At 39.7% G+C, this 13,432-nt stretch overlaps 1 protein-coding gene across 1 annotated transcript in view; it reads left to right on the top strand.

Annotated features, from left to right (window-relative positions):
* LOC115371540 (protein turtle homolog B-like) overlaps window positions 1-13,432 on the top strand; it is a 139,220-nt gene that overhangs the window by 112,222 nt on the left and 13,566 nt on the right. Inside the window, 2 exon segments of the mRNA XM_030068973.1 lie at window positions 3,894-4,058; window positions 5,951-5,996. Of these exon segments, the coding sequence (XP_029924833.1) occupies window positions 3,894-4,058; window positions 5,951-5,996 (211 nt within the window).

Below are 13,432 nucleotides of genomic sequence, written 5' to 3'. Positions count from 1 at the left end.
ACAGGATTTGCCCGTGATGAGACTTAGCAAGCCACTTTTTCTTGTTGCAGTACCTAAATTCTCTTTTGAATCTGAAATTAAACCCCTTCAAAATGTGATGTTGCTTCTGTGCAGAGGTCACTGAGTACAAATCATTTGGTAAGAGCAGCTGTTAGTAACATTTATAGAGGAGCAGAAATTTTCTGAGGAAGCTTCATATCACCAAAGTACTCTGCTGCCCCCCACTGGTAAAAGTGGAAAAATATGCAATGTGGTGATCAAAGATTGCTGTTATTGCTGCTCATTTCAGTGTTGACATGATTTTTTTTGGTTGTTCTCCCTACTGTGTATATCTGGACTAACACTGAAATATAATGCAGATTGTCCCTGCCCTCATTGTATGATAGATACTTTATTTTTCACCGTATTTATTTCAGGCACCTTAGTCAGTCACAGTGTTTAATATTTTGCTGCATCATGCTTCATTATGTCTGAAGATACAGCACACATACCAGTCTAACCAGCTGATGAAAAATGCTCACATGTGCCACATTTTCCCCTCTGGTCCTCACTTGACGACTCGAGCCTTTTACATGCAGCCCACCAAAATAATTCCACAATAAATAACTGATTACTGGACAACAGTCACACAGACTTCAAAGGGCTGATAGCTCTATAGGTATCGTTGATGTCTAAAAAGACGTTTTCTCTGCTACTCTCATTGGATTTCTGTTACCTTATTCATCCTGTTAATCCACATTTGTGTCTGAGGAATTCGGTCTTGTGCTGAAGCATTTCTGTCTGTACCGAACTGAACACTGCAGGACTGTAACACTGAACTGTGCATCAGAAAGTCAAAATAAGGAAGAAATGCAGCCTTGGAATGGGACACGTTGCTGTGTTTGCACTAGCAATCTGCACTACTCTCCACAAGACGACGCAAAATGTGCACATAACCATTACATTAGGGCTGCACAATTAATCAAAATCATATTAAATGGTACTATGGATAAGTGCAATATCCAAATTTCAGCAGCTGATGTTTTTTGATAAAAGGTTACATATGACAGTATACCGTATCAAGAATACCAAGTATTATGGAGCTACAGAGATGTCCTGGCCTACAAATCATATTCTCCAGATGCAAAACAACATAATGAATTGGTGCAGACTCCCAGCAAGAATCACATCATCCTGTTAGTACTGTATTTTTCCAGTGAAAATGAAAATTATGATGGAAAAATTAGCACTCCTATTAAAATCACAAGTATTATCACAATCACAGTATCTGCTGGAATAACCACAGTATGTTTTTTACCATATTGTACTGCCCTACATTGCATGGTAAAGGGTCTGGTTTTGACTGTATCCTAATACAGAAAAGAAGCTTGAACTTAACCAGATGGCTGCCTGTTGCATGTATAAGTGCATCTATTTTGCTTGTTAGTGAAATGAATAGTTTTTCACTCACTAAATACACAAATCAGGCCAGATCAGTGTATAATATATGTGAAGGTTGGTTTGAGGGGAGGAAAAAACAAGGTGGGTGTAGTTGATGAAAGTTAATACTGGAAAAGTTTGGGCACTTGATATATGGTCTACCTCCTTGTACCTTGAAGTTTTAAGGACACAGTCAGCCGACAGTCGCATTTCCAGTTTATAAACTATGGCCTTGCAGCCAAGGAGGTAAGAAAAAGAGATGATGAAACCCACCTTTTGTCTCCTAGAAGACAGCTGACTTCTACTGCATGGCATGGAGAGTAGAATACATTAGCATCTTTAGGGAGGATGGTGAGAAACCACGACACTACAAACACCAGCTCACAAGACTGCATGTATCAGTTTCCCTGGATTATTGTGGTTGGTTTAAGAAATCTCTAGGTTTACAGGTCGTTTGTACTTCTTCGCTTTTTGTTAGGATTGTGCCAGGCACAGCACTGAAACTGATTGACAGAGAAGACTGAAATTATTCAAAAAGGATAATCAGTTTTTATTCATTACATTAGTAACATTAAACCCATGTAGTGAGTGTTCTTTTACTTATTACTATACTACTATATAAAATACTATATATAAAAGACGACCAAGGGTTTAGCCTCTTCCCCCAAAGCAGACACTTTGTTTGTTAAGATGCATGTAGACAAAAAAGTTTCCTTGATTATGTTTTTTTTTTTTTTTTTCTTGCTCAGTATTTTGGTATCCAGCTAATGAAGGTGTTTCAAAGGACAAAAGCAAATGTGAACAAATTTACAGCCCAAAATAGCATTTCTGTAGGTTAATAATAAGGTGAATAAAACCTGATATTGCTGATGATATTGGAACCAATGTACTTAATAATGGATGGTAAAGCCCCTTGCTTTCTCTCTGAGAGATGCCCTCAAATGAAGCAATGATTTAATTCGAGACTTTTATGCAGAGTTGTGTCATATTATGCCTAGAGATGTCTGATACCATTGTTTTTGTCTGTGTAGGGCATTCTCTTCACCTCACTAACTTTCGAAAACTCCTTAAGACTGTACCTTTAAAGTGACATAATTTTTTCTGAACATTATTTAGAATAAAAGACCAGAAGACAGCACCTCACTGTAAGGCCATTGTATTTACGACTTCGCTGGTGATTAAACATTTATATATGATATGATGCTGCCACCTAGAGTTGTGGCTGCTTTGTGTAAGGCTGGCTTGGTTTCCTACCATGTTGCATTCCCTCAAATAAAATGTGGCAGTTCACTGGGGCTAAAACAGTAGCTGAGAGGCTGAGAGTCCCAGAGGCATACTGCATACTCATCCTAACCACGTTTTGACGATGTACTGTAGTGTGTTCACACTGTGAGGTATGAAAATGTAGTATACTCATAAATGTCCTACATACTCATTTGGCTCAGTATCTCGAGTGCGCAGTCTTGTCACACCACTGAAATATCAGTTGTGATACATGTTTTTTGGTATTTAAGCGCTAGTTGTTCCTAAAATTTGAAGTTGCAAGGCAGCAGAAGACATCCAGATGTAGGTCATGTGACAGAACCATCAGCTAATGTGTTGCATCATTTCCAACTAATAAAAAAATGGTGCAGTATGTTGAATTTCTAACATACAAGTTGCCAAAACAGTATATGGAAAAGAATGGGTGCTGTTTAGTATTAGTATATAGTGTGCTTTTGGGACACAGTGCCATAGACGACATTTTCTGTTTGGTTTTCAGTGTTCAGCAGTAGGGTAATGGGTGCTGTCCATGGTGCTGAAAAGCAAAAGTCTTGAAGGTTTCTCATTTTTGAGCTTCTATAGATCTTACACACAAAGATTTTGCTTCACTTTCTGTGCCATATATGTTTCATAAATGCCTGTTCTACACATAAACAACAGTCAAGTCGAGCCCCACTGATCTCACTAAATATAGGAATTTGTCATGCAGATCCTTCCTAAAAAGTGAAAGGATATGTTCTGATTGTGCCCATATCTTGTCGTTAAATAGCTGCTTTACCAGAGTTCAGTACACTGTATTTATCCAAAGGAGCACACTCAGCACTTTTTCAGTGTATTCACATCAGCCTGGCAATTACGTCTTTTTTTTTCAGAGCTTGTAAATGAATGTTGACAATAGCATAAGCTGTGCCAAGTGTGAAGTAACAGGTCTGCTGACCTAATAGGTTGTTTCTGTAATGTGTTTGTAATGTTCAACAAATGCCGTCTCTCGATCTGTTTCTATTAATCTGCTTCATCCCCTTCACCCTTCCACCCCTCGCTCTCTGGCCTCCTGTCCTCTACCATCAACGTTTCTATTTCCCTATTTTCCTCACACCTCCCCTCTCGTCCCCACCCTCCATGTCCCATTTGCTATGTGACTTCAACCTTTATGTCTCGGTCTCCACCCCTCGCTCCCGCTCTCTCCCTCCCTCTCTCTCTCCTCACCCCAGACGTCTTCCCTCCTCCAGATTTGGTGGAGGAAGGTGGACTTGCACGGCCGGTGGTGGCTGGCATTGTGGCCACCATCTGTTTCTTGGCGGCGGCCGTCCTGTTCAGCACTCTGGCCGCTTGCTTCGTCAACAAGCAGCGCCGACGCAAGCTTAAGAGGAAGAGAGGTGAGGGGAAAACACTGCTCATCAGCAGCTCTGTTTCCAAACAGTTCAAACCAACTTTAAGGGAACTTTTAAAGGTTGCAGGAAGTAAAATGCCAACTCTGCACTTGCTGGGAACACAGAAGTTGTAGTCTTGAAGGTCAAAAAATTTGTTGTTCTTTGGTGTCAACTAGGGACTTGTTTTGTATCATTTGTACCAAATGACATTTAAAGAAATACAGTCAGTGGTGAAAGTTGTGGGACAGTGTGATAAAAAATGTCATTGTGTGATTGTTTTCCTGCAAACTTATTACTACTTATTTGTTTTAAAGGATTTTTATTGAAATATCCTTCACGTTCTTCCATTTATATGATATGAGCATCAAGACTATGTCAGATGCTTCACTAATCATCATACCCTCAATCACCCCCTTTTAAATTCCCAAGAGAAGTGAAATATAGGAGTTGCAGGGCATGCACTAAGGCCTGGGTTAATAAGTGGGCTTACTATGGCCTAGGGCTTAGCATTTGGCCTAGAGGTGCAAGACACCGAGACGAATATTAACATTGGACATTCAAAATAAAGTGTGGCTAATCATAATCTGGACGAATGTATTAAGGTGCACATTTGTTGCCATCATGTGGCTCATAATCTGTTTATTTCAGCAAAGAGATGATTTATAAATGTGGAAGTTACCATCATATAGCAATTCAGGCATATCACCCCAGATGGAGTTTCATGTGTTGTGTTGCCACAAGCATAATTTCTCCAGTAAGTAAGAACATTCACACAATTGTCTAAAGTTTAGGCATCCAGCAGCACTGAACACTGTGAATCAGCCATATGAAAAAGATGCACATATGCTCCCCAGGTGGCCAATCAAGAAACAGCCTTACACATGTAGTACTTTTTAAACATTCTCTTAAAAGTGGGCCAAAACCAGTCCAAAAGAAAAAAAAAAAATCACACATTTCTCTGTCTTTTGGAGCAGATTGTTTTCTGTTTCAGTCCATTTGGCTGATATGAATAACTTTGTGCTCCATGATATGAAAACAGTAGTAATATCAACCCCTTAAAAGCCAAAACAGATTAGTCCATTATTGAATTTGATCAGCCTTGTAATATAAGCAGAATGTGATTTGCTAACCATTGGCTGAGTTTATTTGACAAATTGAAACTACAAAAAGCATATGGCATAACAACTATGGCTCATATGGCCTCTTTTCCACTGTAACTCTTAAACTGCTGAGCAGGCAGGAAGAAAATTTTACACTCTACTAAACAAAGATGGAAGAATGGCTTTATTGACTGCTTTGTATAGTGGAGCCCTCTGGGCCAGCATTCATACTTTATTCAAGGGCCATTGTATTACTGTCTCCAAACGCATCTTAATATTAATTACTCAGACTGAGCACAGAGATAATTGATAATTGTCCTAAGATAGGGAAGTATTGCACACAAAACATGTAATTTACAAAACTATATCTACCACACATCACCCAGATATACAATCATCCAGCAGCAAGTGATGAACTACAACTGCAACCTTATGCTTCCTTCTTTGAATCATATCTTCTTAGGTGTATTAGTTTAGTAATCATTTTCATCATTTTGCTTGAGTCTGATCTTTTGACTTGAAAAGTAAATAAACAAGAGAGCAGCCAGCCATCTATCTTGACCTGCTTCAGCATTATGTTTTGGTGGCCCTTTGTTCCAGACTACTGGGTCATTTTGGAAAATTTAGCTTTTACAAACATTTTGTGAAGATGTCAGACACCCAGAGAACTCCCTACTGTAAAGACTAGGTGGGGGTAGGAATATACAGCTGTCTTGCTTGAAGCTGCTTGATCCTGCACCAAATGAATCTTTTGCTTTATCGGCAGTAATGGTCTTCTGTTTTTCTCCCATCTTTCAGACCCGCCTCTTTCCATAACCCACCTCAGAAAAAGCATGGAAACTCCGTAAGTAAGCCTCACATGACACACACGCTTTTCATCGTCCCTGGCAGTGAATATAAAACAAGAGCAAAGCTGTTTCACAGTTCCACATGTCAGACTTTCTTCTTGCACCCTTCATCAAACAGAATAGTACTGGTTAGGAATGCCAGTTCATACTGGTCAACTAGCCCTGTATTGCTGCTATCACGCTGTAGTCTCCTGCCATCCGCATTCAGTTCAACTGTGGGTAATTTCCCACAGACATCATGAAAGTTTAATAATTTAATACACTTTGCTTTGATAAGAAAATGTAAAGGTGGAACCTGTAGTTAATCCCAATCCCTTACAATAGTTACAATGAATTGTTAGTCTAGAAAAATACTTTCCTGATGTCAAAATATCTGGTGAAACTCAAAACATGAACCACAGTCGCCACAGAGTTTGAACGATTCCTAAACTTTAAAAGCATTATTGTTATGTTAGCATGTCAGAATACGTTTAATATGTTACTAATCTTTTAGTAGACGTTAGAGTACTTTCCTGGCTTTTGCAGCATTTGATCTTTTTTTTTCATCTATATGAAAACTACACTTAATTTTAACTTAATTACATTACTTACACATAAATTACAGAATAATATTACATAAATCAACCAAAGCAATCTATAATGATGATCTAAATAAAAATGGGCTTTCTCATTGGTGTTGGTAGAGGTGGTAGTAATGGTGGTGAGTGTAGTGGTAGTCCCACTATGTAATTTTATGATGTTTTAGTACCATCTAGCGGCTATTGCTATCCACATCTGTACACACACTCACAAGCTTAGCATTAACTCATTTATCATAGTTAGAGGCTGTGTTTTTATACCACAACACAACTTGTGGCAGCTCATAAAGGTAGATATGGTTAGTACATGTTTAGCTACAAGAAGTGCCAAGTGAAGCAACAGACACAGGAAACAAAAGCCAGCATACATTTTAGGCTACATATTGTATATACATACTGTATATGCTACATAATGGTCACAGAGGTTGGGAGTGAAAGCTAAAGCAGCAACAGTGGTTTGCTAATCGCTGCTTGAACAAAAGATGTAAAAGCTGATCAAAATAATGGGGACGGGCGGGATTGGCTGTTTTCAGAGCTCCAAATCTCAGTAGCCATCATGGTAACAATGGAGTGAATGGTACTGATCAACAACCCCTGATGCTGTGTAATCGTCATTTGCACGTTCGTACGAGCAAAATATTCCTTGACAATTAAACATGTTTGAAGTCTTTTGAGGGCTTTGAAATTAGAAAGTGACCTGCATGTCATTTTGTTAAATAATACTGAAATAGTATTTTTGTAGCAGAGTTTTAACATTGGTAACTCTGCATCTAATCCCCTGCATGACATCAGCTAACAAACATTTAAGGTGAACGAGAGGAATTGCAACACAGTCTGAGTCACGTTTCTGTTCGTCATTGTTGTATCTTTTGGTTGATTGGTGTGAAAATTTAACCAACTCTTTCTTGGCTCAGTGCCAACCTTTCATGTAAATAAAATGAAGTTAAGTGAGGTAACATCTAGGTTTCATTAAATGTGCACAACTGCATAGAAGACATTTGTCTTTGTTTACATTTGATTTAAAAAATCATCTGACTTCTCAAGTATAGATTTCCATTCGTTGAAACATGTTTTTGAATTGAGGGCACATCTTGGCTGTCTTGTTTTGTCTGAAATATTTGAGTTGTCTCAAGGACATTTAATGAAAAGCTCACCGGCGAAAAGGATTTTTTTTTTTTTTTTTAGCCCCAGCCAGCGTGCTTTGAGATGGCAGCAAAGGGAGAAGCATGTTTGGGTCGATGTCTGTGTGTGCTGATTTTTTAAGTCTCGCTCCTGGTGCTTTTTGTGTCTCACCAGCCCACACCCACACGATTTACTGCTGTACCTACCTGCAACCCCTAGGGTTTATACCATGTCTGCCCACCAGAATGCAAATAACTCACCATTAAGTTTCTGTTACTGATTCTGTTTGTTTTAAACACCAAAGTTTAAACCAAACACAGTGCTAAAATGAGAGAATTCCTCGCAGCTGGGAAATCGTTTCACGTTAAACAAATGCACAGTCAACAAATGGCAAAAAAAATGGTATGCATAAACAGTTGAGTCTGAGCTGTGGAGCTACTATATTGTGTGTTGAAGAGAGAGATTATTACCACTCTTGACTACCACAGCCTGTCTTGTGCTTAGAGAGAGAGAGAGAAAAAACTGTGTCTCCAAGTTCTACTACAGGGTGTGAGGGACCCGTGCAGTTGTCTGTCCATGCAGACAACTATGCTGGGGAGTTCCCATGTTGTGTTTTCTGGACCAAGCCTGTCCCAATCTGTCTCCTGCTCTTAGCCCATCATTTTAGCAAAGTTAATTGAGTTGATTTGAATCCACTTCAATGTGCCAAAGTCGCACGACATCTGTCCCGAAAAGCGGAAGGCTCTGGATAATGTGGCTGACGCGTCTCTTCAGTATCGCATGGATTTGGGGAACAACGGCTTTAGATTTACAGACACAGGAGGTAGCCTGCTCAGCTCCCCTGGGAAAGCCTGTGCCAAGGTACTGGAAACAAAATCCTGGCTCATGGACAAGCCTCAGCTTCAGGAAGAAATATGTAGATTTTGTCCTTGTTGCAGAAGTATGGAGCAGCTTTTTACCCCCTCAGAGACAATGGGACTTCTTCTAATTCTGTCTGTTTTGTAAATCACTATTCCTTTGTTTCCTGAGGTGTCTTGCGGGAGGTAATACAGGAGTATGAGTTGCCAGACTTGCTGCTCCAAACCTTTCAGTCCTTATACACTCAGAGAGAGAGTGTAGTTTTCACATTGCTGGACACTGTACAGACAGGACAGTTTTGTGGCATGAGGTTGGCATCTTGCTGTTGGTAAATGATATCATCTTCGTGGTGTCATTGGACTGTTATCTCCAGTGCGTATTAGCAATTTGCAGCTGGAAGTGACCCTGTCCAGATGATGTTGTCCTGTCCCATTCACTTGGAAAGTGAAGGGTGAGGAGTTCTGGTATCAGGTGGCCTTACCTGTGAGTTACAGTAAAAAGACTAACAACTGGAAGGAGACACAAGGGAAAACCCAGAACAAACTGAAGTTTGCACATTTTCCAACTTGTCTGGATGCACCATAGGACATCACAAGAAGAAGTAGATGAATTTCCTGGGGAAAGGACATCTGGGCTGCTCTGTTTACTCTGTTGCCACCACAAGCCTGGTCCAGATGAGCAACAAGAAAATGGATGTGTGAATGGATCCATCATCGATGGATCACACAGTTTTTACTTCCACCACATCAGCAATGGCTCAGGGCTATTTAGAGACCTGAGTTCACTATTAACAGTCTCAAAGGGCTTTACATGCCAACATGTATACAACAAGTAGGACAGCACCCCTGACCTAATCCTCATAGTGGGCAAAAAAAAAAAAAAAAAAAAAAACGCCCAAGAAAATCCCCAGCTGAACTCCGAAAAATGGAAGAGGAGACCCCATTCCTGTCTGCAAATAAAATATTACCAAATACACAAACATGGTGACACATACCAATTTCTGTCTCAAAAGTGCAGGCTCTTCATCATCCATTCCAGCTATGTAACATACCCATCGCTCAGTATCGATCCTTTGTATTGATGAGACATCATTTCTCAATAGACCTGTTTTTACATGCTTTAGGATTCTTGTATAACACCTCAATTATCTCTAAACCCACTGAGTGATTGAATGTTGTTTTTCTAGGATGACTTGTACCATTTTCATTTGATATTCAGGGGACCCTTAAGCTTGAGAGAAGTCAATGAACAAGGCATAACTATGTGGCTCAGTTATTGGAGGCCTAGAGGCTCTTTCTCTAAAGAATTAGCACTGAGTTATAGTATCGCTGTGTCTCTGAAAGCCTCCACAAATAATGAACGGCACAAATGTGATTTTTTTTTCTTGTATTTCTGAGTCACCCACTAGATAAGCCATGATATTGGTCTGTTGACAGGATGACTTCCACTGGATATAACATAGAAGTGATCAAACCATATGAAAAGGTCTGATTTATGTTTCAAACATCCTTGGACAGAGTTGTGAGCTTAGTGAAAGGCAAGGCTGCAGAGTTGCACCGATTCAACAAATTTTCGGATGGCTCCAAATGTGCTGCCTCATGGATATATACTGCTAGGCAATAAATTGAGAACTGGTCACATCTGTCTCTTTACTCTCTCCTTGCTTTTATCCCCCTCTTTTTGCTCTATGATAGCCCCATCTTTTCTTGTCTTAGGCCTTTTTCCACTTACCTTTCTTTCTCTCAGATCTCATCTTCTCTGACTCAAAGTCTTGCCTCATCCAACCTTTTCTCAATTCTTACTACTATCACACATCTACTGTTTTTCTCTCATTGTCTCTCATTTAGACATCATAGACAGCCTTCCCCTTGTTCTCCATCTTCTCCCTAGCTCTTATTGTCTCATCTTCCCACTTCTACAGGAGTCCACTTACCCCTATACCCGGCGTTGAGCCCTACTGGGAGGGGCTGGACGCCAGCAGGTAAATGCCCCAAACCTCCAGCCCTCAGTGAGTCTGCCCACCACTGTCCCCTGTTGTTGCACACCCTGACCACATACATCCCTTTGCACCTGGGTTCAGCCCCAGCTGCTGAGGCTGCTGACCCGGCTGCATGCTCCTGATGAAATGTCCCTACAAGAGTTGATGGAAACTACGCATTCAGGCCTACATTCAGGGCACAAATGTCGAAAAATAAAGTAATTTAACAGATATTCGTGACTAAATGCCTAGATTGAAAAGCACCGGGAATGATGAAAAAAAAATCACGTTGGCCTCAACAATTTTTAGTTCAACTTAACCCTCATTCTTATTCAGGACATCAGGGGGCAAATAGGAAGGAGGTCTTTTTATACAGTATGACCTTTCTTTGTCTTAAGTTTTCATTTTATCATCTGGCCTTACTGTCTTTTGCTTCACCTTTCATTAGTGCTGTGCATCAGGAGTACTGCCACCAATCTGTCAAAAATGCCTTTCACGCAGCCACATACTGTACATTTCTTCCCTTTCTACTAAAACCAAATTCGTTTGTTCTTTCTCAAACGACCAACGACTTGTGCATACACCCGGAAGCAATCTAATCTAATATTGTTCAACAGTCCAAAGTGCAAAGTTTTGAATTAGGCAAAAGTAATAAATGTCACTTCATTAGTGTGTAATTGAATAGGTTTCAGTGTTTCCCACAGATTTTCAGTTCACTTTGGCAGTGTCAGCAGGGGGAGTTAATTACAACCTGTTATAGTCATTTCATTTAGCAAGCCCAGTAACTTGTGGATGTTTCGGGCAACACGGTAGCATAAGGTAATGGAATTGCACTATTAGCACACTATGGGTACCTCAGTCTCCTAATCAGTGTTATGTTTCAGACCATCTTAACTATTCACTTTGGCACAGGCATACCACGACTCGAAGGAGCACAGATGCCCCGCATTAGTGTCCGTCTCATTCAAACCGGTGTTGTGATTTCTTTGTAGCCTGTACAGTTATGTCAGTGCAGATTCAAAAAAAGATGATAAAAAAGAGGTAGAGACAGGCAATTATTTCTTTCTTGTAATCAGAGGCTTACCTTAGACGGTAACTGGCCTATTCACAACACAGTTTTGTAAAAAAGCGGGGACTTAATTGTAACCAGTGAAATTTAAACACACAGTGCCTTAATGCTGAGCCTGCCTCCAGCTGTTAAAACTAAATGAAACTCGTTCAAGCTTCATGCTCACTCAAGTATAGGGATTTATGCTTGCAAGCTCCAATATTGCTCACAAAGACCAATTTTCTTTATGCACAAGAATTTGAATAAATGGTGATGCCATTTCCTTTTGTAGGCAGCCCTCTTCGTCTCGCCTACCTTCTCATTTATTCTTAAGACTTTTGTAATGGCAATACCACCATGAATGAGAAACGCTGGAGTTGTTATTTTTAAATTAAGGCACATTTTACGAAATAATTAATTGTCTGAAATAACTGTCTGAAACTTTACTGGGGGGCTTTTTTGATTCACTGATGTACTTTTAATATAAGTTGATGTCTCCTTTTAAGAGGGGTGGCATCATTCTTGATGTGTGTCATTCACATGAACACTGAAAAAACACTGACAGCACTTTGTTTTAATATTTTCACAAAATCTTTTTTTTCTGCATAGTATACTGCACTCTCTGCGCTGTCTTGCCTGGTGAACTGTTTATGCTTACAATACATTTCTGTGATTGTGTTCCTGCTGTTATTTTGTAGCCCCCTAAGCAACTTGAAATCATCCTCCACTTTCTCACACTTATTGATTTGATTTATTTCATCACCATGCTTCTCCCCTTCTCCCCTCACAATAAAATTTTTCCGACGCTTAACATATTCAAAAGTTAGAATTAATACGCATTTATAAACATTTCATGAACAGTGATTGGCACCGCTGTAATCTTCACAAGTGCAGCAATATAGTAATTTGTGTAGTAATTGAATAATGAATAATACATTTTCTTCAAAAATGCTGCTTATTAAGAACCTATAATTTTATAGCATCATTAGAACCCAATGAATCTTCATCATTTGCTAAGAATTTAATGAGGTGGTAATACTGTGATGATAATGCGATTATGGCTGACAGCAGGTCTTTGTGACTGAGCAAGAAATTACAACAACACAATTGGTTTGGTTTGCTGATTGCTCTCCGTGCACCCCCCTCCCCTGCTAATCCACTCTGCACCCCGAGGGGAATGTTTTCTTGAGAGGACATCAGGACAGGTAGTTATGTAACATTATTTTCGCAGTCATATCCCAACTGCAACACATTTTTCTTTTTTTAAATCTTAGATTGGGTTCCTGTGACATATATGATTTATGAGCAACTTAAGTATCACAAATTGCAAAATTCAGGAAAAAATTCTGGTAAATACTGTCTGTTATTAGTTAATATTAAGTGAAGTCAGCACAGCAGTCCACAGCAGCCCTGTGTAGCCAAAAGTAACTGGCATACACAAGCTGTTTGGAAGGCTTCCAAGGCTCCTCAGCTTGCAGGGAGCTGCTGTTCACCCTCCCCTTTGCTGCTGCAAAAGCTGCACCGCAATGTGTACAAAGCAAAAACAAGGAGAGCTGGAGCAATGATTGGAGCAATGGGGATGCTGTACACCAATCAATTGGGCCTTTGTTGCATTTTTATCATGCAGCAGCCAGTTTGAATAAAACTAGCACACAGTTTGACCAGTATTACCACATGTATACTGAGCTATATTAATATTGTTGTGTTTTATGAGCAATACCCGATGGAAGAAACAAAAAAGCCAGCACAGTATCTCATAACACTTTCGTAACTAATGTTCTGCAGTGAATACTTATTGTGATGCATGTACGTTTTTTTATTATTTTATGTAAACCACATTTAATATGA

The sequence above is a fragment of the Myripristis murdjan genome, chromosome 14, assembly GCF_902150065.1.
Source record: "Myripristis murdjan chromosome 14, fMyrMur1.1, whole genome shotgun sequence".
NCBI classification, from domain to species: Eukaryota; Metazoa; Chordata; class Actinopteri; order Holocentriformes; family Holocentridae; genus Myripristis; species Myripristis murdjan.
Note: the sequence above shows the minus strand (reverse complement) of the source record. Positions and strands in the feature narration are given on the sequence as shown.